Source organism: Cyrtonyx montezumae, unplaced genomic scaffold (assembly GCF_038088225.1).
Source record: "Cyrtonyx montezumae isolate F1298 unplaced genomic scaffold, pur_monq_1.0 scaffold_41, whole genome shotgun sequence".
NCBI lineage: Eukaryota > Metazoa > Chordata > Aves > Galliformes > Odontophoridae > Cyrtonyx > Cyrtonyx montezumae.
The window spans coordinates 1,835,496-1,863,353 of NW_027072047.1; the positions used below are offsets into that span (position 1 = coordinate 1,835,496).

At 39.7% G+C, this 27,858-nt stretch overlaps 1 protein-coding gene across 2 annotated transcripts in view; it reads right to left on the bottom strand.

The window, feature by feature from the left end:
- The window catches only part of WDR7 (WD repeat domain 7), a 111,826-nt gene that overhangs the window by 22,283 nt on the left and 61,685 nt on the right, over positions 1 to 27,858 (bottom strand). For both annotated transcript variants that reach the window (XM_065747093.1, XM_065747094.1), the window contains 5 exons: positions 17,619 to 17,805; positions 8,215 to 8,332; positions 7,345 to 7,494; positions 6,778 to 6,860; positions 1,771 to 1,870 (listed from right to left, as the gene is read on the bottom strand). In XM_065747093.1, the coding sequence (XP_065603165.1) occupies positions 1,771 to 1,870; positions 6,778 to 6,860; positions 7,345 to 7,494; positions 8,215 to 8,332; positions 17,619 to 17,805 (638 nt within the window). The remainder of the gene's footprint in view (positions 1 to 1,770; positions 1,871 to 6,777; positions 6,861 to 7,344; positions 7,495 to 8,214; positions 8,333 to 17,618; positions 17,806 to 27,858) is intronic.

Genomic DNA, 27,858 nt, shown 5'->3' on the forward strand with positions numbered 1-27,858 from the left:
TCCTGCCTATCAGCATCTCAGGTCTTTTGCAAAACTGCTGCAGCAATCAGGCTGTGTACACAGCTTTACAGAATTCACCTGAAATTCACACTGTGAAAAAAGAATTTTCAGAATTATTCCATGTACTGACAAACCACCTGGAACCAGTTCTATAAATGAAGTATGAATGAGACAAAGGTTTAAATGTAAGGATAATAACACCGCTTACATACGCCCACTAAATGGAAGGATTAGCTTTGTCACCTATCTCCTCGTGCTCTGAAAGCAGAGAGAATAGTAGTATACAGTTGTGCTCTTTTTTTTTTCTTCCTTTCTTCCCCTTGCAGAAAGACGAAGGATTAACTGTTAGCTTGAGATGACAAGACTTCACAGGCTTATCTGGACTTTGTGCTCTTAATTTCCAGTGTAATGATGCACACAGAAAGGAAACATGGTCAGTGCCTCTTAATGGCCAGAAGGAGACGTCCAGAAATCATTTGCTTTGTCATGCTGGCTGCTGAATAGCTGAGAAAAAAGTAATGCAGCTTGTGTATTTGAAAAAGGGAGTACACAGAGCTCTGTGAAAGCAAGGCATAACGACGGGTAGGCGCTAATACTGGACTGCAAGGCAGCAAAAATACACACTACATCTCATATATCAATAAAAAGCAGTTCTTGTGGACTAATTTTATAGTTAAATTAATAAATCATGATTCAAATGACAATGTAAAACAAAATAGAACAGTCTACTGCTACTCTGCCTCCGTTGCATAGCTGTTTAAAAAATAAATTTGGCCAGCTCAGCTTCCACAAGACAGATGTCTTAACAGAAAATACCAAAACACACCATACTATTAGCAACTAGGAAATTCCTAGAAATAGGAAACAAAATTCTGGAAGACAAAATGAACCAGACGTGTACCTAAGAACACAGTTCTGCCAGCAAAGTATTAAGTGACACTGTAGATTTATCTATTCTACCCTGCCTATAATACACACTTCCTAAGGACTATGGATTTGTCCTATTAGTCCAAGTTTAGAAACAAAAAGTATCTTTACACAAAGCCATTATACTTTTACCAAAGAAATCCTCAAGCCAAAACAACAAAAACAAATAATCAAAAAAAATTCCACTAACAAACAAAAGCAACTAATAAGGCAGAATCAAAAAGCAAGTGATTCCAGCTTCACTACTGACATTCAGTATGGAATAACAGCTCATCACATAGCATGAGGAATAGTAAAGAAAACATTTCAGAAAAGGTAAATGCTCTGTTATTTAAACATCTTTATTTCCAAGTAAACTCAAGTCAAGCACTCACTTCAATGTTATCTTCAACTATACCCTCTCCTAGGTATTTACTTACCAGTGACCTATCTTATTTAGTATCAGAAAAGTGTAAATATCTCAAACAGAAGCATTATGCCATTTAATAAAGAGGAGTTTTAGAGCAAAACAACGAGCAGATTTCCTTTGTGACTTCCACAGAAGATAAGTATACCTCTATGAAGTTTAACTTTTTAAAATCAGATTTTTCAATTACTTCAGATCAAGGCTTAGCACTTAACTCTAGGCTTTCATTATCAACCCATCTGTGGCACCCATTCGGCTCCAGTGAATGAAGACAGTAGGGCTCTATATACCTTGAGTCCTTCATTAAACTATTGATCCCCTTAGCATTATCCATAATGTTCCAGCAGCTCAGCATGTCAACAGATGTAGAGCTCGCTGCTCTTTCCTTTCAATAACTTCCACACTTTATGGGGAGGAAGTCACAATGATTTATTTACCTGACATTTCCCAGTCCGGATGTCGTAGAGGGCCACTGAACCATGGCGAGCTCCAACTGCTATTCTGTGACTTCGCTCGTAATAGCTGACCATGTAGAACCTGAATTGAACATTATAACAAGTAACAGGTGAGATCTGACCTGCCTGCATGATGTTAAAATTAATTTGCAATGCCACTGGGTAATTAACGTTAGCACTGGAACAGAGATTTGATTTCAAAATCCATCAGCTGCCAGTTTTCATAGCTGACATTTAGCAAACAAAGCCAACTAATGCTTGATACATCACTGCAGAGATATAACAGATCTATTCATTTTTGGTTTTATTACATGTTGTTAAACAACTCTGTTGAGTTTGGGAACAATCTGTGTAATAATCACCACTTCCCTGAACATCCATGTGCATGTGTTGTTTACAGTTCAACACTGTGACAATGCTGGATGTCAATGGTTGAAGAAGACAATCCTATCATCCTGAATGATTTAAAAGCAAAAAAAACCAAACAAACAAAAAGGACAATTTATCCAACTAGCTCTAACCCTGTAACACTGTTCCCACGAGAAGAAGCCAAGAAGCATGTGGCAGTCCTTAAAATTCAGCAGGAGTGTATGCCATTGATTTGAACACAAACAACTGCAAAATTCAAACTCCTGACTCTTGAAGCACACGAGTGTCAGAGTCTTCATTTCAGACCAAACTACCTGCGAATATCCTTGCACTTTTATTCTAAATAGAAAAGCAGATCTGTGAAAATTGTCAACTGCAATTCCTTTTAAATTTCAATTTTACAGTTAAATTTTACTACAGCAAACTCTGCCAGAGCTCGCTAGAATCGTTCTATCAAAATATACTGCTGATTGCATTTATGGCTTGAACGGGAAATCTTGCAACAAACCATCTCCTTGTTCTTAAGGATTCCCAAAATGCCATAGTAACTACTCTCTTACACAGCTGATACACTCATTTCTGTGGTGCGTGTTAGCAGTCAGGAAGAAAAACAGCATGAAACATGGCGTTAGCAAATAAACAAAAGAAAGGAAATGAAATGCATTTGTTCTCATGCAGGGAAAAAAGGAAGAGTAACTAAGCCCAGGCACTCCAGGCTGTACCCAGTGCCAAAGCTGTGGATAAGCAGGTATCCACAGAGTCCTCAGCACGTGCATACCTGCCTACCTAACAGCATTAGGCACTGGGTGTGTTAATCCAGCACACGGTGGATAATGTGGGGCTGCAGTAGGTGAGGTTCCACATTGTTCCCTATTTTATACCAAGCTGCGATCACCAACACAATTAAAGGGGTGCCTCAGTTGACCAGGGAGAAGGTTTTTTGTAAGGCTCTTTTACATAACCAACAAACTTGGGATTTATATTTAAACTTACAGAAAAACACACTACTTATAATTACAGGTGAAACGGAATACAACAGAAAGTTTCTATATAAGTTTTATATCCCTATTATTTCTATTAGAGCACTGAATGGGCACAGTCCACTTGCCTTCTCCAAAGGTTTAGAAGAGAATACCACATACTGTTATATGCAAGCATACAGCATTTCTCCCCTTACCGCATTTAAATGCCCATTTAGAGAGAGAGCTGAGTCAGTATTTCTCTTTGAGAAGAATCCATCAGTCTACATAACAATACACTGTTTGCAGGAAAAAGGTTCAAGGAAACAGACATTTTTGAGCTTAATTTTATAAAAAACATTACTCCTTCAACTGACATTCTGTTGTCAGCCCTTTAGCTTCCCTCTTTATCTTTTGGCTTAGTATTGTTGCAGTATCCACAGATTTAAGTATTTTAATCCTTTGCCTCCCCTATTAAACCTCTACACAGCAGAGCTGAAGAGAGAATGATATGCCAGCATATATTTCAGCTATGCTACAGAATCATTTTTGCAAGCCAAGCTGATGCATCCATATCCACCATCAGCATCTTAATGGAAACCTCGCTTTGAGTGCTGTTCCATTACTGCTCGCCAGAGAAACTTCAGTCAGCCAAGAGACAGCTTAATTTAACTGCTGGACCCAAACTAACAGTGCTGCTATTGCTGGTACCAGCTCAGCCTCCAAAACAAAGGGTGAGCTGCAACTTCCATGCATCTTTCTCCCTGTACTTCCCAAATGAAACTGTGTTTAGGAATAGGACAGATGGCCAGTGAGAGAAAAGCCAAGCAGTCACTGTCACACCTCAAATGCTCCAAATCTGTGTCCAAAGTACTTAGGCAATCAGTTAACAAAAAAGTGATGAAAGATCAATTGAGAAACTACCAAGCAGAAGGGAAGGTTTCCTTAAAGACCCACAAAGATGCAGCAGTATCTCTCATCTATGGTGAATTCCTTCAGTCCTGCTCTCCTAAATTTCCACAAACAATCAACATAAAATGTTGTCAGACAGCCTCACTTTCTCAAATTTTGATGTTCTCTCTGCTAGTCTGCTCCTTAGTAAAAAGTAGTCTAAAATAGTTGTTGTTGTAAATTTAATCTCTACTCCCATGTGAGATGATGCGGTTACACAGAAGGCTTGAAGTCAGCAAACTGTACTAAATGCATGACCTGACCCAACACAGTCCATAAGGGACCACTCAGCTTCATGCGGTTGCTGAATCAGGATAATGCTGAATTTGAACAGAATTTTGCTGTCTTCAATATCACCACTCAAAATTTTAAAGAAATCCAGAACTATCTCATGCACACTGCAGTGCACTTCAATACTTCTGTTCTTGTAAGAAATGGGCTGGTACCAAGGATGCCAAAAGGCAGTACAACCTTCTGTTAAAAAAAATACCCCTAAGGGGAAGGTACACACCACAGTCACAAACAATGAAATACATGGTGATGGATTTACCTCATCACCACCTATGAGGACTGAGCCATGCTCACAGCAATTAACAGTACCCTGCCACTTCTGTACAACACCAAGAAAAAAAAATGAAAGAAAAGAATGAATCTGGTACTTCAATATAGCACATCACTGCTCACAGTTGTGGGTTTTTACTGTTCTGTGAAGATATGAATGCCCCTTCAAAGAGACAAACAAGCAAAACATTCGTCATTATAGAACGTTGTGGAAATATCTTATGACAGGCTATGAGAAAGAAGAGCTTGCACACCTAATGGAAGTATTTGGGCACCTACACAATTTAGTCAAAACAAGTGTGCATATAAGGCAGGTCAGCAGAAAGAGCAATAGATATTAAAACAATTAATAATAGGATTACGTCAAAGTGCTTCCACTTGGAATCTCTCCAGACGTTCAACAATTTGCTAATATCCTATGAAAATTTCCACTGGGTTGAATGACTACGTCAGTGGGGTGCTGTATCATTTTTACAATGGCTATAACTATGTATAATAGGAAATATACGTTATCTTAACATATTGTTAAATTACTAGTAATAACTATAAAAGTACAACAGGAAAGGGAAGATTTTTTGCACTAATTCCCACTTGCCCTTGCATTTATGTGTTACGTTAAGCCTTTTAAAGTATCAAGAAGGAAAACTACCTCTATCAGTGTCCTATCTGTCAACAGAATAATAGTTCCTTTCTTGAAACTACTCAATATTTTAATAGCTTATTAAATTAAAATGTAATGGTTGAGAGACAAATGTTACAATTTATTGGCTGTACCAGTTTAATGGTATAACTGGGACATTCATTACAGTCTTAAGATGCCGTAAGTGTTCGTGTGGTATAAATTGCATTTTACTGTTAAAGAGTCACAGAGACAAGCAGAAACATTCCAGGACCAAAGTACAGAATGGTGCTCAGCTCCCTCCCCAGATCACTGGGACTGGGAATCTGCACTCAGAGCAGCTCTGAAGAAAACAGCAGTGTTCCTCCGATTTTGTGAGGTTTAATTTCAATTGTACCTCCTGTGTTCAGCATGAGAGCATCAAAAATATTTTTAAAAACTAGTTCAGCCTTTGCGTCCTACTTCCTGTCACAGGGCTCACCTGTCCCCCAGCAGGGGTTACTTGAACTCGGCTTTTGTTCCCTGCTTCCTCAATCTGCTCAGCTCTCAAGGATGTGGTGGAAGATGAGCAAATTCAGGCAGGCCTGAGAGGCTTGCCTGAAATTACAGGGCTGTGCCCAAAGACAGGCTGACATATCACAGCAGTCAGCTATTGCCATAAAGGATGCAACTTTTATTTTCACCATTCTACTCTGGTGGATGTTTCAGAGAACAAAGCAGAGCCAGGCCTAAACTTCCTATAAATTAGACACCCTTTTGCTGTTTGCTCAGGCCCCCAGTAGGAGAGCACTGAAGGACTGACCTACTGACAACAGACCTAGAAATGAAAGCAAGTGAGCTTGCAAGCCCTCAGTCACACCTGGAGAGCTGACATGTGAGCTGCTGCTCATAGCTTTATCTCAACTTACTAACAGAGAGCAACTCAGCCCCAAGGCATTTGGGGAAGCCAACACATTGCAAGCTAACAATCCTGGAAACAATCCATTACTAACCTCCCCTAAACCTTCAAACCCTTATTTTTTGGTGTCACCATCTTAGTCAATTTTTCTTCCACAGCTTGTACATGATTATGACAATTAATTCACTCAAGCAGATCATACATATTGCAATTTAGCTTGTTAATCAAGAATGTTATTATGATTTCTGCAACAGCAATAAAGATATTTATAAACCCTCCAAAAGAAAACTGTCCAATTAATTTGGTCAGCTTGTGCAGCTGCTCCAGATAGGATGCATGACAGGTTAGCAGGACAGTTTTTCCAAGATTGCACAGTGTTTTTCTTCTTCTAGACTTTTACAGTACTTGAACTACCAAGAGTTCTTAATGCTTCTCTTTTCTGGTTCCTATCTGTCAGATGTGACAGAAAACTAAAGTCTGTAAAGGATTAGAGGTAGGCTAAAAAATACTCCTCTGATTTGCTGTTTTAAAAAGCAAGCAGCTGGCAAAAAACTGTTCCACTCCATGTATGAAATGCATCTTGCTAAAGACCCTATTATTTAGTTCACATTATTCATGAAGGAAAAACTTACCTGCAGATGGCTGGAAAGCATTCTTGAAGACCTTTTTTCTTAACTAAAGATCCTTCAAGGCAATACATGATGATGTCCATAACCTTGGAAACAAAAGAAATATCTGACATTGTGTTGTGTATTTCATAATAAAGGTTCTGATGGGAAATAAAAAAAAAAAAAAAAGCATTTCGGTGCCTTACTGCATTTTCAAAACCTACATTTAAAATATGTACAAAAACTGCAAAATTATTGTATTGTCTGTACCATTCTTCACCAGTACCTGTTAGCACCAAAAAATACAGAGACTAAAAATGTTCAAATGACTCCCACCATGTGCTAGTACAAGTACTATCTGAACACCTGTAATCATCAGCACATTCCCTTGCTTGATTCCTCCACAATAAAGCCATAGGCATGTTTGAGATGTTAAGTTTAGAAACAAGCTAGGTGATACAAAACAAATCCTTGGCACATATAGAAAGGTTTATGGTGCATAAGAGAATCAAATGTCACAATGCCACTCCAGCCAAGACTTTATTCATTACTGCATCAAAATCACAAAGCCGTATGGCACAAAAGCCTTACCTCCACTAGAAGGTCCACGACATCGGTAGGCATCTTCTCAATAAGTATTTCAATGACTCTCAAGATCTCTCCTTTAGCCCGAGCAAGAGTGGTGGTGTGAATATTCTGCTGAGATTGTGTGTTTGCTGCGAGGGCAGTGTGTCTGTGCACCTATGAGGAAGAGGGTTACACATGGAAACTTGGTCTTGCTAAATATTCTTACTAAATACGTTACATGGAGCTGCACCATGCAGAATGCTTTGCTTTTCTTCACTCTGATTATATCTCACCCCTACTTATGAGCAGTCACCAGTGGTCATCCCTGATGCAGTTCTTAAACAAAGGTCTACCTTTATTTTGAGTATTACTTAATCTCATGAAACTACAGGTCAAAATGAGCAACGCGTACAGTTTTGATTACATAATTGTGACAATTTTCTTTGTATTTCCTCAGGAAGTAGGTGCCTGCTTTATAATAGGCTTTTTGAGGCATGCTGCTGAACATCTAGCTAAGCAAAAGCTCCAGGCATCTGGGTTCACTCAGATCCACAACAACCTCTGGGCACTGCCCTCCTCCTTGCCCCCACCCTGCATGGCTCTGTGTCTATCCTGCTTCAATCCATATAATTGGGTGGCTTTTGCATTGCCAAGGGAAAGTAGGATTTTTTACACATTCATTTTTTATTCTGGACAACCTGTAGACCAGGATATGACAAAGACATAACTCAATGGACTGAGTTAAGTATAAACCCAATCGTAACCAGTGTGTCATTTGGAAAGATGAATCTGCAACAATACAAACACGACCCTTGCTTTTTTTTTCCCCTTTTCTGGGGAGGAAGGGCAAGACACTGGTGTTGCTGTCTCACAGGAGTTCATCACCCCGCTCACCTCCTTGGCGATGGTGGTAATGAAGGCGGGTGGCCGGGCTGTGGCGATGAGTGAGAGCGCGTGGCGTGCGGAGCGTGCAGAGTCAGCCGCTGGGCTCAGGGGCAGCCCCATTGTGATGCTAAACGGCGCCAGACAAAGCAGGGAGAAAGAAAAGGAGCATTAGAAATATAGAGTGAAGAGATTAGAAACAGCTTATAATGTCAGTTCAAGGTCAACGGGAGCACTCAAACAGTTAGAATATAATGGACTCCCAACAATGAGCAGTGATTAGGAGTCAGGGTGTTCTATCATCACATACAAAATCGAATAATTAACCATGAAGACTGAAAACAGTATGTGCATCTGTCCCAAGTGTTAAAAAGGCCTTGTTAACAAATTACCTGTATGTGTTGAATACATATCACAGAGCCGAGGACAAGGCAAATGAAGAATGTCTTGTAAAGAAATTATATTTTACACTTAATCTTAAATGCAGGCTGAAAACAACCTCTTAATTCTAGTTAATTCAGCTATGCACTACTTATGGGAAATTAAGGCAAGAGACTTCTTAAACTAAACTCACTGAATCTATTCAGTTTGATTTTCTTTAATGCATGATTTACAGGAGCATGGAGAGATGACAGACCCACGCCTTATGTTACTTACTAAAATAATTCAAATGCTCTATAAGAATTTCTAGCAATGAGGTTTTTAATTCAGTTTTTCAAATAGCACTAAGGGATTTAACTGGCATCTGAGTTTTCCCTACACAATATTTTAATTGCCATGACAGCATAAGAAACAATAAAGTATCAGTAACAAACAACTACTAAGCAAAAGTAAGATCTCTTTTGTGACAACTGAGAGACTAAGTTAACTGAAGATACATGTCTAATTTTTGTCCAAAAGCTTCCTTTCCTAAAATGTTACTACTTGAACTATCACTTCTTTAACTTCCATTTATCTATGTCATAGCAGACGGCAAAGACTGCAGACTTGTACACTGACCAGAAATTCTAAAAATCCTTCCCACACCCATGCCCACAATCCATGGCCCAAAACACAAATACTTCTCCAGGCTAATAGCTTTGTGTCTTAAGAAAAGCAAGCTAATGCTTGAAGACATATCTGATCTGCCTAAAAATCAGACTGCAAAACTCAACACTTGAAGGCATTCAGTTATTACCATTATGGCAAAGCAATATTTACCTGCTAGCTTTCATGACCAGGAGACAACATTTTCCCAACAGAAAACAACAGCAACATGGGAGGAAGAAATGGGAGGAAAAGGGTCATGTAGAGAGCAAGAAAGATCATCCTCTGAGAAGGAATTGGGCTTTTAGGAAAGAGCACCTTAGACACAGTGTTCACTAGGATTAGCCTGAGCCTCTGCAGCCTGTCCAGCAGAGACAACTTTCTCCAACACACTGCAGCAACAAAAGTGAGACCACCAACAGTTCTTTGCCAGCTCTAAAACAACTCTGCTGCTATGGCCCTGCTACCCAAAAGTAGCCTACTCACTTACCTCCTCTTTGCTGTTTAGAGATTAAACAATAAAAAAATACCAACCTGTAAACAACATGAACAGGTTAATTGTCTTCCTATGAAAATGAGGTGCTGTCCTGCATACTGCCACCTCCACCAGCAGTGAACTGTCTGAAGACCAGAATGAAGCCGAGATTCTCCCTCTGCACAGGGGCCAAGTTTTGAGAATATATAAGCAAACAACTATGTCTAACTAAGTGCCATAAAATTTTAATGGAATTTATACATCTCAGCTGTTTGTATTACAAATATATCTGAATGCTAATAAAAACGAAGATTTGCTTTAAGGTAAGTGTATCATTTAACTGTATGTTTTATTATACGAAAGAAGATAAAATCTCCACTACCTCTGTGATTTCAGATGTTTCATACTCTAAAAGACATATATGAGATAAAAATATACTCAGTAAAATGAGTGCCAGTTCAGTGAAATCACCTTATCTAGAATCACAAGTTTCTGAAAAAATGCTATGCATTTCTAAACACAGAGGATAGCCCAATTAGGTGAGTTGTAACTCACTGTAACACAGCACAATGCCTGTAAAGCAACACAAACCTATTAGCAGAGCTGCACAGCAATCATAACCAGACATCTCCTTCTGCAGCCCTTACGCACCCAAGTAGTCATGCTGCTTTCTGAGGGATTACTCATTGAAGTAAGAGCTGCCGTTTCCAGTTCTATGATTGCATTCATTTTACACATTTAATGCTATTAAAATGGATGAATGGGAACACTCTGTTCCAAATCCCCAGCCAATGCACTGCCTCTGATGCTGTTGCTCAGAGGTTCAGTGGTGGCGATGCTGCTCAGCACAGCGATGAGGCAAAGGGCCAGCACCTACTTTTCGCCTACCCCTTCCACCCGAAGGCTGGCTGGCTGAGCCCCTCCTTCACACGGTGCAAGCTCCTCAAACCAAAAAGCTGCAGGCAATCTCTCTGGCATGAAAGCCTTGGAAATAAAATCATCATCACAAAAGAAGTGTAAACACGGCGCACTTGCATCCTTCTTTGTGTGGTTCCAAATGGGTAAAAACTGGTTTATCAGAGTCAGCAAGGTTTGTTCTGCTCTCAAAGCAGAGCCAGACTCTACCGGCCCCGAAAATAAATGAGGGGAGAAATTTAAACAATTCCATGTGCAAATCATTTCTTGTACACCTGATGCTCCACAGTCACACAAACAATGAGCTTTTCCATTAAATATTCTACCAGCACAAGCAGTTCAAATGTACTGAACTCAAATCGGAAAGAAAAAAGCATCAGCTCATTTTTCTGAACTCCAGAAACATTTGGGTTAGTCTGTCTATTCACCTAGAAACATGAACATCTGAGATCTCCTTTTTGGGGACTAAAACTGACAAACTACGTATTCTGACCTTTCTTATCCCAGACTTCACTATTGTTATTTGAAAGTGACACTGAAGGAAAGCTATATTAATTTTTTAAAGAGTAATAGTAGTTTATAGAACTGGTGACTGTGAAGTCCATTCCTGGTTTTGGACAGGACTGAGGTGGCATGCTGTAACCAAACAATTATTTAGCTATGCCTAAAATTGTTCCTGTACACTTTTGTTGGCTCTTATTTATTTCTGAAAAACCAAAACAAAAACAGAGACAAGTGTCTGCAGAACTCTGTATACTCTCTCAGTTGTCTTTTGTTTGTTAGTTTTTTAAAGGGAGCCCCTAAAAATAATTTTGAGAATTTTTTTTTTACTGGAAGCTCTCAGATTAGCTATTTGGCAACAAAAATCTTCAGTGTGGTTAAAGAGCTTTCTACCAAATGAATCACTTTTCTAGAGCAACAAGATAACGTATTGCCATTTTACTGATTTGAACTCATAAAAATAACAGTTTGACGCTGTCATATTAATTATCATAAGCATTAAAACTACTGTTTTTGAAAGCCAACAAAGTCTCTGCAACAGTATTATAAAGTTCTCTCTTTTCATCTGGAAAAGCATGTTTGAATATAACTTAAAAAAAAAACATGTGGGGACTTGACAGATAGAAATGATGAAACGGGAAGAAGGTATCAAAGTGAGGCGTCCACACCAGCCTCATTATCTTTCAAAAGCAATCGAAACCTCAGTGTCTCAGTACTTTTCCTATAAGAAGGCCTCATGTTTCTGCCAGCAGCACTTTTCCTTATAGTGTCTGGTAAAGCGTGCATTTTCCTGAAAAGCAACAGGCTTTTTGCTAATTCATTAGCATCACTCAGCAGTGGCAGTATGCAGGCAGGGATTAACCCCCCGGCCAGGCCAGCTGGCCTACATGTCCTCTTTCAGAAGGCAGCCATGAGCTGGGTCAGGCACACTGCCCAAACCTCCAACAAAACAAAGGCAGATGCAGAACTAGCACACAGAGGGAAACACTGGCTTTGTACCCAAACTTCTGCTCTTGTACCAATAGGCTTTAGGACTTCGGTACATGTAACAGAAGAAGGCAATATGTTGTGCCTCTCGTCTTCCTCCTGCCCATCTTCCCACTGCATTGTTAGCAGACATTTGAGGAATGATTCTTGAGACCATAGCAGACAAAACGGTCACAGCCTGTCCTCTAGCACACATTTCTAATACCAGAGACAACACTCTAACTGTACCAAACAGTAGGGAAGCCGGCTCCAAATCCTGCACCTTTTGTTGCCTTCGACTTGTGCCTTTCAACTGACTCCCAGGAGCTGATTCTCACTGGCCAGTCCTGCACCCTCAGGGAAATAAGGCCACAAAGCTAGAAGCCTCAGTCTTTCCAAACTGGAAAACAACAGTATCTAACAGACAGTATTATTTTCTTTCGCAGTGAGTCCCTGTGTGGGTCCCATGGACCAAGTGCCCTGTGGGCTGCACAGCCCAGGACAGGGGCAGCTCAGCTGGGCCTTGGGCAGCCATGGCCCTGCACAACAGTGGTATGGAGTGTCTGACATCCCTTCACACGACAATATTCACACCAATAACATTATCTCCTCATCTCCGTCTTTTCAATTAAGAACATTGTTTTTACTTTGATTTCACTAGTTATGTCATTTGAGGGAACACACATCCCTTTAGGTGAAGTGTTCCATTATTCTCCCATACAATCAGGGCTGTGCTTCAGATTGGCTCTTCAGTGGAGCACATTTCTGCCAGACCCCGTCCTCAGGTCATCACAGTAATTAAGTAGCACTGATGAGAGTGCAACAACAGTTCCATGGGTTACAGGATCTTAACCTGTGGGTTGTAACCTTCAGCAACGCTACTGGTGGCACGGTCTGTGCAATGGCAAGCACTGTGCACTGATTTAAATTATGAGTTAATCACAGAAGTAAGAAAATGGGATTCAAATACTCCATGTAATTGAGTTTTTTGTTTGTCCTTTTTATCTGCTTTCTTAAGGAAAAGCTGACTTTCATTAGCAGTTATGTTTTGAAGCGCTGTTACCCAAATTGTTTACATAATTAAATAATTTTATTCATAACTGTCCATCTGAAGAAGTTAATCAATCAGAATTTGCATTTAGATAGAAACTGACACTTTTACAATGTACAAAAAAAACATTAGATTGTTAAGTAATTGAGCAGAATTGTCTGGAACGTACCTGTAACATATTTTAAATCTAAAACACATCTCATAAGTCTCATCTGAGCTACTAAAAGCGAATATAACATCTACTCGAATTTGGTTATCACACCCTTCAAGAGTCAGACTTCATCCTCTCACTTTAAACAGATATTCAATTTCATCAACCCCTAATGGCACCCCAGAACAGACCACTTTCTGTCACCAAATGTAAAAATTTACCCATCAGATATTCTCTGCCAGTCACAGACAGAGAGCAGCTACAGAAAGGAGCCTGAAGAAGAGATCACAAAGTGCGTGATTTCAGAAGGGATCTTTTGCAGAGATGGGGCCCATTTTGCATTTTAGGGAAAGCAGCTATCAGCAAAACAGACACTCACCCACGTTTCTCTCCACTGAAGCAAGAGGGAGGGAAAGCAGTGAAGACTGGTATATCCCACCTCATTTTACAGGAACCACAAGCAACACACCTCAAAAACCCCCTTCTGTTTACATGTGCAGCACTGAAGCAATGGCTGAACAAAGGAAAAGGAACCAAACGTCCTCCCTGTTGTGAAGCGCAAAGCTTGGAATGCACCTTTTTCCTCCTCACCCCCTTATTTTGGACCAAGCACCAGTCCTCAGTTGTCCTTTAAAAATCTCAATTTCAGCAACTGTTTAGGAATGCTCTAAAGCTGTTCCACTGCACTTGAAAACTAGGGATGTCCCTACTGCACAGCATATATTCACAGGCAGAATCGATACAGACAGAAAACAAAAGGTTTCCTCTAAATGCAATCAAAACTGAAGACATTTAGTGTAATTATTTACTACACACATGTATAAACATATGGATAGACAGAAAGATGATTTGTTCATTTTGGTATACAGTGTCATGATCTATATCTAACTGTAGCTTGTAATTCAAAGAGCAAAAATTACAGACGGCAGTGATCCCTACAGTCACCTGTGCCAAGAAATCAAAGCCTAATAAATGCTAGAAAAATACTCCTAATCCTCATGCCTGAGCAGCTTCTCTAGGCAAGGCTGGCTAGTCCGCTGCAGCCTTTGGGGACTGGGATGAACTGGGAGAGTGGAGGAGTTATAAATACCAAAGTTTTGTATTTCAGCTCAGATATTTAATTCAGAAGGGAAAAAAGAAAACACCACTTCTTTTGTCAATAAACATGATTTTTTTTTTTTAAGCACAAGCTTGACATAAAAGCTCTTTCATAAAACGTTCTTAACATCAGGGATAGAAGCCAGGCAGCTGTGCACTGTTATTGTGTACACGGTAAATCAGGCACAAAAAGGGGCAGCTCAGCAGGGCACCGGGAGGGTAAGATGCACACTTAACCCCCTGCACACATTGTTGCTCCATTTCTTTCCATCTTAGTCTGTCTGCAGTCAGTACTGTATCTGTCATGAATGTAACAGGCCATTTTCAATCTAAATCTTGTTATGGATTAATAAGCAAACACTTTCTCGCTTATTATACAATTTATCATCATGAAAATTGCATTGGGCTCCTCAAGGCTACATGCTGATACATTCATTTATTCAGTGCTCTGTGTATAGAGAGCCATACTAATCTTTATGACAGCTAAGGATGTAAAAGCAAGATGAAAATTACTTTCTGAAGAACTGTATTCACTTGGTTTGTGCAAGCCCACATTTAAATACAATAGAACACACAAGATTCTTTGGGAAGGTAAAATGCCTTGGCTTCTTCTGTCAAGCTAAAAGAAATAATCGAGGTTCAGGCAAATAACAATATTCCTCCAGTCTGTACAGATTTATCCACTAACCGCCCTCAGCACACTGCAATCACTCATCCTTTACAGTCTGAGGAAATTAAAACTGCTATATAAACTTGATGATCTCCCTTAATGCAATGTAAAAACTACGTATCTTAGTGCTTCCACAGGTGGGTGCATACACAGGGCTGCGATAAATCATCAGTCCTTTCTGCATACAACACTTACAATGTTTATGTGTTTATTAATAAATGCTTTAAGTGCACTTATAAACTAGAACTTAAGTTCTGAAATTGAAGGCTAAGGTTAATGATGTGGTTTCTACAATGCTTGTGGTGTGCTACAAGCAAAAAAAAAAAAAAAATGATAATATTAATACCTAAAGAATCAACTATGTTGAGCTCTGCCATTTCAGAACCAAGAGCTTATTTTTTTATGAGCAAAAACCTTTCACAGACAAGTCATGAAGTCTTTCTTTAGAATGAAACTGCTTCTCCATTAATGGATGGTTCATAAAATAATCTAATAATTAACACTTAAAGAATGCCACTAATTAAATTACTATGGAGAAAACACTAAAAAACATTTTTAAAACATTAAATATTAAGAAAAAAAAGCCCGAGTGAATACTGACACGTTTCGTGTGCCAGACAGAGAAAGCACCAGAATTTCAATTTGTGCAAATTCAGAAAGCTGTACTGAAACCAAAAGCATCACCATATTTCACACATGCTGGACAGTTTGTCTGTGTTTTGCAGGGAAACACATCCCATCTGCCCATATTCCAAATTCAGAACTCAAACTGGTCAGCATTTGAGTCATTACATTACCATATTCCAAGAGTACTAACTTACCTAACAAACATGTTCCAAACATTATTATTTGTTTTTTAGCATTTTTATTAAGTTATTTTCCAAATAGATGCCTGCAGAAGTATGATACTGCAATGTTAATTAATACTGAGAACCAAACACAAAGATTGCAGCTGCTCACAGCAACGTTCTGCCAAGAGCAGGAGAGATGTTTTCTTTGTTGTAGCTGGAGTTCAGTTTGTTCCTACACAATAACTGTACTGATGAACGAAAATTTTGTCAACACACTAATGTACATCAACTAACAATTTCCAAGGTCCTACACAAAAAGCAGGAATCTTGAAATAGCTTTTAAAGCCCACTACTTAAAGCATAGCACCATTGTTCTATTTAATATCAATAACCAACTGTGATTGCTTCTTATACAGACTTCTTATTTTATCATTAACTACACGTACAAGTTAAAGCTTTTCCCTCTGCATGCTGAAGTTGCATGCGTTTTTGGTAAAATCTAAATAAATTAAAACACATTCAGTTTGCAATCTCGAATAAATTTCAGACCAGATGGCCTGTTTCACAACAAACTGCAATAAAAACGAAGACTATACTGCAAAATCCTTCACTATACAAATAGTCTTGTTGCCATTAATCAGATCTACAGAGTAAGGACTGTGAGGACCAAGTCTTCAGGAGAAATTCACTGTCTTTGGGTCTCAGCTCATACGTTTGGGGATACTCAAGAAAAATGCCACTCATCTCCTGCATAGCCACACGCTAAAAAAAAACACAAACTAAAAAATTCCACGTTCTTAACACAAAATGTGCAAGACACTGCCTTTATTATTCAAGTCCTCTTAACAACTTCACTTTGTGTTTAGTTATAACTACCTGATGGTGTGATTGATGATACTTGCAGAAAAAGAATCTAGTCTCTGATGAATGAGACAAGCCCAAGATCTGAACTGAAATCAACATACTCCTTCCTCTTTAGACACAACTGCAAATACTTAACTGAAAGATTTTATTTCTACACTACACATTACAGAGCCATTCTAAGATTTTCTTTCCAGGAGATGAGAACATGTACAAGACAGCTAAGTCTAACATAATCCCTCCATATCTTAATTCAGGACACTTTAATAAGTAGTCCACAAACTCAAAAGACAGGCTGTGGTCCACTGAGTTTCTGATTTCTTAGCAATACACACAAGTTTCCTTGATGCTAGCAATATTACTGACTAAAAAGCTGCCTTCTCCAGAATGGAGGATTCCTTTACTTTTTCTATCTCCTTGCCAAGTACTACAACTACTTCAGTTATCTGAAGGACAGCTAACAGAATGAAAGGGACAGACTCTTTAGCAGAGTCTGTTGTGACAGGACAAAGAGAAATGGTTTCAAACTGAAACAGGGGAGATTTACACTGGATACAGGAAACAATTCTTTACACTAAGGGTAGTGAACCACTGACACAAGTTGCCCAGAAGGGTGGTGTGGGGACCCTGTCCTTCAAGATATTCAAGGTCAGGCTGGATGGTGCTCTGAACACTTCACTGAGCTGCAGTATCCCTGTATACCGCAGGAGAGCAGGACCAGATGGCCTTTAAAGCCCCCTCCAACTACAATCATTCCATGACTTTATTTGTATGTGAGATTACCGACTACGCTAAACCAAGAACCTGGACTAGATGATCTTGGATGCCTTTTCCAGTCTCAACAATCCTATGACTCCATGTATACATTGGAGAAGACACAGGGTTTCACAAGTTTATAAGGAGACACCTACTTGGCAAGCTGCTTCTCAGCATCAGCACAGAGCTCCAGCAGCCCCATCAGCACTGCAGAGACGTCCATGTAGGGCTCCCAGACAGTGAAGCCACGGCCGATGAGGTCAATGGCAGTTCTGCGGATGGTGCTGTGTGCAGGCAGCTTGGGGCTTGGTGGCTGTAGCAGCAGGAATGTCAATGCCTTGCCTGCCAAGGAGAATGGGAGAAAACCAGGTCAATGAAAGGTCAATTAAACATATTGCAAACACTATTCTATATTTTATGTTTAAATTCATTTAAAATACCAATTTCAGATTCTTTCCAGAAACTCCTGTAAGCAACGGAAAATCTGATGGAAAGATATAAGAAGCCTGAGATATTTTTAATTAAAGTTGAAAAATGTTGTGTTTTAGAAGTAGTCCCCAGATTATATACGCTTTGTGGAAAGTATATTGCTCCTACTTCCAGCTGCCTCTGCAAGGAATCAGGTTTTAAGAGATACAGTAACGAATTATAACCTTCAGTTACACATAAGCACAGGATGTGTTAAAAGTTCTGCATCCCATCAGCAACGCTGAAGCCCAGCTAGCCTCTGCCTGCCAGACCCTGAGTGAGTTCTCTATGGCATCATGGGACACTATGTTAGAGCACACAAGGCAGCACAGTACAGTACTCTGCTTTAAACAGCCCCATTCCAATAACTCTGTTGTCGAGTCTCAATCACAACATTTCTACTACGTTCAAAATAATATCTATGAAAATAAAAAGTCAATCTACACATTCGAAAATGGTGTAAAAAATAGTGTAAAAAAAAAAAAAAAAGAAAAAGGATGAAGCACAGTGGAAGTAATTATAAAAAGAAATTCCCCTTCAATAGAGAGTGGCAAAAAATAGAAACAAAAAATCACACAAGCAGAATCAGTGATAATATTAACAGGAGTAACAAAAACCTTTCAGAAAAGAATGTAAATCATTTTGCAATGATGTCGCAGGAAAACAAAGGGGGAAGAAAGCAGTTAAATTAAGCTGTGTTTAGATTACACATTGCTGAATCCCGTTGGAGCTGTAAGAAGTTCATGTCAGGTATGCTTAACTGATTGAGAGACAGTAAGAAAATAAAGTCAGAAAACCCACCAAAACCTCCAGTTGAGCACCTGCTGCTTGTCAAGCCTACAGAGCAGCTCTGCACAGTGGAAGCAGGTTCCACAAGCCTCCTTCCCTGCCCTGCACATAGCATGGTGCCCATTTAATAAAGTATCCCAGTTTTACAGTGAGTACATTCCTTCTTCTCAAAATATAATTCCTGCTGAAAGCTCCTCAACGCTAAACATGTGGAGATTAGTAATGTTTTATTTAGGGAGTGGAATTCAATGACTGCAAAGCCTTGCTGTCATTCTGACTCTGGTCACTGCTGCTGGCAAAGCTGTCTGGCATCACAGCTTGAGGGGTGGAAGCAGAAGTCCCATTAGAAGGATGAGATGTTAATTAATAACTGCTACACCGACAGTTCTTCAGATGACAGAGACATGCTACACAACATGCACACAAAAGCCCCACCCCACCCCTGCCATGCGTTGGCCACCCCCCACCAGCTAAGGCTGCCCAGGGCCCATCTACGGCCTCAGGCACCCACAGCTCTAAGCAGCAGTGTCAGGGCCTCACTGCCACTTGGGTAAAGAATTTCCCCCTCCCATCTGTCCCAAATCTGCCCTCTTTTAGTTTGAAGCCATTTTCCCTTGTCCAGTCACTATCTGCTCATGTACAAACTTCTCTCCTTCCTGTTATTCAGCAGATCAGTTTTTCACTAAAGTAGTTGCATATATATATAAATGTGAGAGAACACTAAAACAGTGCTCCCAGATAAAGGTCATTTATCATTATCACTACATAATGATTTGTTACCTCTTAATAACATTCATTTAGTTTGCCTCCGCAGTAATGATAACCTATCAATTTGAACACAGTTTTCTTTAGTTTTCAAAACTGTCTCCTACGAGTTGTGTGCTTCATTAAGTAAAGCTCCTGACATTTCAGCACACAGAAAAGCCACTGACAGTCCTACTATGTGTGTGAAGACACACCAGACTCTGATATGTGTAAGGCACAAACTTAAAGTTTCTTCTTAAAAAGCACAGCTATATATTAGGAAAAATTTCTTCTCCAAAAGAGCAGCATTGCAATGGCAGAGGCTGCCGAGGGAGTTGGTGAAGTTCCTGTCCCTGGAGGTAATTCAAGAACTGTGGGGATGTGACACTTGAGAACATGGTTTAGCAGGCATGGCGGGGATGGTTTTAAGGCTGGACTCGATATAATCTCAGAGGTTTTTTCCAACTGTAATGATTCTATGAAGCTTCAATATGGATGAATTTTGTCTCAAAAAAAAAAAAAAAAGAAGAAGAAAAAACCCCACTAATTAAGAAGCATTACCAACATTTCTCATACATATCCCACTAGCGTTGCTCTTGCTTGACACCTGCCCTGTGTACATCGAGCTGAAGAAAAGATGAACTGAACAAAAGTCATCCTGCTGCCCGTTTCTCAGCCTGGACATCTTTGTTTAAGCTTTGACTTGGCTTAAATGAACGAATTAATATTGACGAAAACATCAACTAAGCTAATGAGTAGTTAGTTAAGGCAATAAACATGTCACATTAGAGTCAGCGCAGTAAAGAGGTAATTAGTCCCGGAGAAGCCCCGCTAGTGGGGCTGCTCTGAGAGCCTCTCTCCCCACGATCCTGCACTGCGGGTAGGGGGCAGCACTGCAACACTCACCACCAGCCCACAGCTGCTGGGAAGGGCAGGTGCACTGAAGAACAAACTGAAATGGCTGCGAGCAGGGGATTTGGCTTTTCTCCTGGAAATGTGAATAAAAACAATAAAATTCTGTCATAGGAATGTTGTGGTGATTTGCATGTACCTTTTGCTGTAAACTGTTGTTAAGGATGAAATTGTGGAAGTGTGTCTCCTTAAAGATTAGGTGTGACAATCAAGACAGTGAGCTCAGACAGCAAATGAGAAAAGAACCTCAAGCAATGTCATTTCTACATTTAAATCTGCATCAGAATTTGACCCTATGTTTTACTCTGCATTGTGCCACATGTATAAGTTGGCAAAGCAAGGCACAGAGGCTGTACGCAAAGCAAACCAAGTGCAGAGATCTGAAACTCATCCCTGCAAGCCCTCATTGAAGACATCTGTACAGCAGCAAAACCTTCCTCCACAAATCACATTGGTGCCAGTACAGAGCTGCCCACTTTTCCCAGTGTTTCCAGAACACAAAAATAAAGGTTGGAAACTTCAATGCCTGCGCCATTCCTGTTGATGAGAATGTGACCTGAATACTAAAGATTTCAGTTACTTTGAATGCATGTACCCCTTTGAATTTGTCTTTCCTTGCTGAATCTCAAGAGCTTTAAACATATTACATCCGTCAGCATTGTTATCCTCATTTTGCAGAAAGATTTAAAAAAATTAAATAATTTGCCCAGGAAAATCAATAGCATAGGCACGAACAAGACACTGATAACTCTGACTCCCATTCTCATAATCTGCCAGAAGATCCAGTTCGGACTAAATAAAAATGATGGACTCTAAGAATGTCATTCAAATTGCTTTCAATCTTCTTATTTTGTATATAAAAAGAAGCGAGGGATCAAGGATTAGTGATTTTTCAGTCTTCTTTTTTTTTCCCTAAGCCCACAGGCACATAAGAAAGTTAAAAAAAAAATCAGCTTATATTTTGGATATTTTTTTGTGTGTGTCCAGATTGGACATATACATGGATGAAATACCAGCAGTAAGAGCAGAACTTAACATTGGTTATCCTGGTTAAAAATCCCTATCCCCTAAGCCCCTCATTTTGGAGCAGCAAATTTCTACCACAGCTTATATATACAACTAGCTACATTATTTGAACAATTTTTCAAAAGGTGTAATCAGGAACACTTTAAAAAAATTCTTTTGATGACACTGTTTCAAATCTCCTGCCTTTTACACACTATGGCACATTTCATTTTTTCAACTGAATTTATGCAAGGAGAGGATTCAATTTTCCTGGTGCTCTCTCAAGTCACTCCAGTACTACCTGTGCAACAGGTGAAGCTCCCACAGCAATTTCAGAATTGGCATAGGCATAGAGGGTTCTCATCTCTTTCCAAAAACATGGTCTTATAATGTACTGTGAAGTAGTTACTTTGCATGACTGCGTTATATTTTATCAGAATAAAAACTAATCAGCGGTGGCATTCATGTTGTTCCTACATGAACATCATTTCCCTTCATCATTTCTTCTCAGGCACTACCACAATAGTGAGAAATGACCACAGAGAAGTCAGAGAATCATTAAGGCTAGAAAAGAACACTGAGATCATCTAACCCACTATCTACCCATCCTCACCACGACTACTACCCAAGACCCCAAGTGCTACATCTTTCTTATTTTTCATATTTCTTGAACACCTCCAGGGATGGTGAACCACCACCTCTCTGGGCAGCCTGTGCCAACATCTGAAAGCAAAACGTGCCTGGAAATGTACAACAAAACTCTCAGAACTTTGAAAATTAAAGGTTTCCTTACTAAGCACTGCTTCTGCAGCATATAGATAACTGGAAATACCTTTTTTTAACCAGTAAAATTTTTTTTTTTCCTTACAGTTATATGTGTGTGTGTGTGCGCATGTGTGTCGTGTGCCTGTGTATATATAACTACCTTATTTATCTGATCAGAAAGGAAGTGTCCTCATTCACTCTGAAGACTTAAAGACTTTAGAAATATTTAATCATAAAGGGAATATTTCCTTCATGATAATTATCAACATAAATTTTGGAAGTGTATCAGGTCTAAAAGGTCAGAACAGTTGATTCCAGATGTAGTAAGTTCATAGCATTTGTACAGAACAACCTAGTAGATACTGCTTTTCAACATTAACTGAGCAGACAGCAAGGAGTACTGGCAGGTGGGCAATATCAACACTGCCCCTACGTTGTACGAAAATTCTGTACAGTTTTACATAAATCCTTGAAAGGCAGACAAAGGAAAAAGAAGAAAGCTGTTGGCAATAGCAGGTTCCCAGTCCTCGCTGCCTACCCCATGGCCTAGTTAAAGTGACCTAACAATGCCATTTTTCTTCCTCTCAAAAACTGCAGTGGGAGAATCAAATGTGAAAGCAAGATCAATTCTGTTCCAAGACAGTAAATGAGTTTTAGATCAGACTTGTTTCAATTTATGGAGAGATCTCAACTCTACTAGCTTAAATGCTCTCTTCCTCTAACTATGAAATTGTATTACAGTGCTATAGAAAGAGTAAACTGCCATTATTTTAATCCAAAATTTGTTTATAATCCAGCAGGAAGGAGAAAGCTAATATAACCCAATTGATAACTGCGCAGCACACTTGTCATTTTCATTCCTGTTAATTGCATGATACCATTAAGCCATACTATTTATTTTCAGCTAAACTGCATGCTTTCTCAGCGATGCCACTTCCACAAAGCTCACCATCAGTTTGTTGGCAGCAGCTCTTCTTTCCAGCACAGCTCAGCCTACCCAAGCCTTGTCCCAGTCTCAGACATATTCCCCATCACACACAACTGTAGCTGGTTTTCTTAAGCAGATGTGACCACTTGGGACACTCATTTGTGATCATCATCACCTTACATGGTACTCAAGTCATACATGAGCTGAGCACACGCTCCTGTGTTATGGTCTTCCATAAAGATAAGATGAATGTAAACAGTCATAAAATACAATATTTATTTAAACAGGATTTGTTTGGTTGCTAAGGACTAACCAAAGTGGTAAGGACCACTTATAAAACAATGCAAGTCCACTGCCTATGGAAGTAGCTAGGGTATGCACTGAAGTCGGGAAGTGACGCTGATCTCCGCACATAAAACAAACATCTCCAAATGTCATAGCTACACGCTCACATCATGGAAGTAACACGCTCTGTGGATGCTGTGGAATCTGCTCATCCATCTCCATGCAGTGAACTGTAAACCCTGCTGGTTGTTTCCGAACTAACATTATATTTATTTTTGAGCGTTCTTCTCCCTTCATAAAACAAGAGTCAAAACATCTCAAACCTCCTCAAACCACTTTTCTTGTTTGGGGATCACTCTTACACATATAGCTGTAACTTACACATACAGCTGTAAGATGGGGAAACTCGCAATTCCCTCCTGTTCTTTTAAGGGAAGGCTAATTAATTTGTAAGCTACAAACCTAATGAAGGAAATATTAATTTGTATGATGAATAAAATTAGTTTCTGAGTTTCCCTTCATCTCACTCATTACAAATGCAAGCACAGGCAGATTTATTGACCTGTCACAGCTTATTAAGCAGCACTTCATAAAGAAGTTATTTTGAAGTGTTCTTTTTAAGCATGCAAAGTATTGATCGACAATGTTTGGACACTATTTCTTAATACACACACCAAAGAGCAAAAGGCGTATGCAATTTTGGTTTTCCCATTAGACACACAAAAAATATAGATTTTACATTGGTAGCACTGCACGTAGATAAGGGAACCGAATCTTCAAGTCCACTGTTGTTGCCAGGTGGGAACTGTCAGCAGGTTCCAACAGAGAGGGCTGTTCACCACCCACCCTGCGAGGAAGGAAGGAATCTCAGATAACACGCTTGATGTGAATTGAAGTTTTAAGATTGGATTTTGTTGCTGGTCAAAACGAAAACAAGAAAAATCCAACAGATTTAACTTAGGGCATAATATCTGCCATAACAATTGTCTGTTTTCTGCCATACAGATTGATTATTTTTTCTATGTATTATCTCTAAGGCTAACAAAGATTTTTATAAACTACTATTTTTTTTTCTTTATTATTTTACCCCTTCAGGGCCAAATTCTGTTTAAGACCAATCTAATCATAACTGAGGAAAAACTGTCAAGAGCACATCTTGGTCTTGCACTGAATTTCTAAGCATACAGACTGACAAGTACGGAACCAGCACCACATCACCAACCAAGGGGCAGCATCTTCCTGCATGACAATATACAGAGGAGAGCCAGCAAAATAGCCTGCACTAAAAACAGTCTCTTATTAGGAGCAAATCCACGAGTTATTTCCTTTAATCTCAATGTTCTGAGCACCAAGTTTTGGTTGGTTGGCTTCTGAGCTAATTTGCTCTGCTGCTCAACTGATTTCTTGCTCCTCCAGGTGAGGATCCTGAGCATTTCTGTGTTAATTGCTGCTGCCAGCACCTGCTGGATTCCTTCATCAGGGCTATATCTTCCTCACCAGTATGAAGTAGGAACCTAAGTGCTGGAGGTTCCTACACTAAGCAGGTCAGCCAAGTTGGAGTGAGTGCCCTAGGTTAACACATGAAAACCAGAATTTTGCTTAGAAAGGAAGTGTGAACACAGCCTGCAAAACCAATTTGCATAACTCAGTGCCATAAGCATGCTGTCACATATGACTCCAAGTTAAAGGGCAGAATTTTGTCATTAACAACTGTACGGACAGCAGATGCTTTGCAAAACATCCTGCAATAACAACAGAATCAAGTATTTTCATCTTCAAGAGTGACCGGTCACTCAGATTTCATCTTCAAGAGTGACCAGTCACTCAGATTTCATCTTCAAGAGTGACCAGTCACTCAGATTTATCAGGCCATTCACTTTATAAACACAGCATTAGCTGCAGTTTAAGTGCAATGTGGTGCATCTACAATGAGAAATTTTTTGGGTGATATTTTATAATTAAATGCCTCACCAACTATTTGTAAGGTCAACAGAGATTAATGTGGGATGACAGGCATGGTCAATGAGGGGGTTTCAGGAGAATTCTGTTCACTTAAGAAGGCATTATCACAGTTATTTTCTTAGATACTGTTAAGTCACAGTGTGTTAACGTACACAGCATAAATGTGCACACATTAGGAGTGCAAACAAAGAATTAATTCATTTGGATAACTTGTTTTTAGATAGAAAATGCCATGGTGTTAGGCTACGTGCAATTTCTCTCATAACTTTGATGACCTGAACTTCCCCAAATCCTTCAGATACGTAGACACAAATCTGAAGAACACTGATGCTTTGATCAAGTTTTCCAGTTCAACTCATTCTCCTCGAGCAATAACACAGTGCAACTTCTATGTTAAATATGATTAAGAACAAGCTGTGCCAGGGGAAGTTCCGATTGGATATTTGGATTTTTTTTTTTTTCCTGAAAGAGTGGTGATGTATTGGCACAGGCTGCCCAGGAAGGTAGGGGAATCTCCATACCTGGAGGTGAACAAGAACCGTGGAGCTGTGGCATACAGCGACAAGGTCAGTGGGCATGGTGGGATGGGTTGGGCTTGCGGATTTTAGAGGCTTCTCCCAACCCTAATGATTCTATGATTTCATGATGATTGAAGCTTACTGCTAAAACCAGAAGCAAACATGCTTTTTATTTTTTTAAACCTCAACTACTCTCTACTTCCTCTGAGTCATAACAATCCTGTCATTTGAAGAATTCTCAAAAGAAAACATGAAACCTCCAGCTTAGATTACCTGGTTTCGTTGGAAAGGGAATCTCACTAACAATTAACAATGCATTTGCCTTTCCAAACTACCACAGGGAAAGTGTCCTGATCTTCCTTTGGCTTTGTATCCTCCTTAGAAGTTACTTTTTGGCCCAGATGTAAATTTTCTGTATTTTACTGTGTCATGTTTAATCTACACTGAAGCCTGAATTTCATGAATATCAGTCATCCCGACAGCTACGTGGTGTTCCTGAGATTATGATTAATAGGAGTTCAGAGATGGAGTTCACAGCTCCACTAAGCCTAATGTAACAAAATCAGCAAGCAAATAGCTGAATAAAAACACAAGAGTAGAGTGACTCTGAAGATCATATATGGTCCAGGCATTAGCCTTGCTTCTGACAAGGTGACACTGCTGAGAAGCAGCTAACACAGGACTAAAATCATAGAATAATAGAATCACCAAGGTTGGAAAAGACCCACAGGGTTGCCCAGTCCAATCATCCACCCATCACCAATACTGAAAGCAGCTGGGAGTGGTGGAGTTCCTTATATATGCAAGAAACTGTACAAGGGGAAGAGAAAACTCAACTACAAGGCTTCAGTTTCAGTTCTACTTGCACATCACATGCATGTGCTCTAAGAACAGACCTTACCTTTGCTTCCCAAACCCTGAGGCAGTTTGCCCACCAGGTGAACACTGGAGGCTATGCCAGTGACTCAAGCAGTGATGCAGGATGTTCCTGGGCTCCTGAATACAACCTGCTATGATTTAGTTCAGTGGCTGCTAGCTCAATGCTGCTGTGCTGTCCAGGTGAGGGAATGGAGAATCAACCCAGCCATGTCAGCAGCCCTCAGGGGAAGAGAACAGCGTATGGTGCACTTAATCTAATAGAGGAATTAAGCTGTATTTATTACTGTTACAGTATTACTACATAAATAAAAATGCATTTTTTCTTAAATTTCATTTAAAAAATCAACTTATCATTCTGAAACTAATTTTATGCATGTTATTGAAAAACAAGTTGGAATAAAAAATGACTAGAAAAAAAAAACAAATTTTGCATCTTTTCTGAAGAGGAGTCCCCCTAGCCTGCACAGACACCTAGAGGAGCACTATCCTCTAACAGAAACAAGCAGAAACACAGGAAATGAAAAACGTCCTCAGTCATCTCACAGTACCTGAAGCCTTGAAGACTTTTTTTGCTGAATAGACCAACACTGCTCTGTGATAATCTAGCCCTCACACATATCAGTTTTAGGCATGGAGCACTGGCCATGAAGCATGTAGAGCTCACAGGGTCCTAGATCCAACAGAAGTGCAAATCCTTGTTTTATCTTTTTTCCCCACTTCAGGCTTAGCATAAGCATTTGCCCTTCATGTAAGCCCAAGTCTCCTGATAACAGCTCTGAGCTCACACAGTACACTGCTTCTTAATTATTTGCATTTTTGTCCTCTTTCCCTCAGGCACCTGGGCATTATGTGAAGACTGAGCCAGTGCAAGAGGAGAAATCCTCTCCTGTGGAGTTACTTTATAGCTAACCAGGTAGTTGGTGGTTTTTCCAGCAATACCACCAATGAGTCAACAACACTTTAGAGAGATAATATAGGGAGATGACAGAGGGGATTTATTTCAGATTCCCCTAAAACAAACATCAGGATGCTTGGGAACCTGGCCACAGGCTTAGAGCACGACAGCTGCATCTACTTCCATTAAATTTTGCAATACTAACAGCAAATGATCAACCCATAGATAGTAATATCTTCTATATG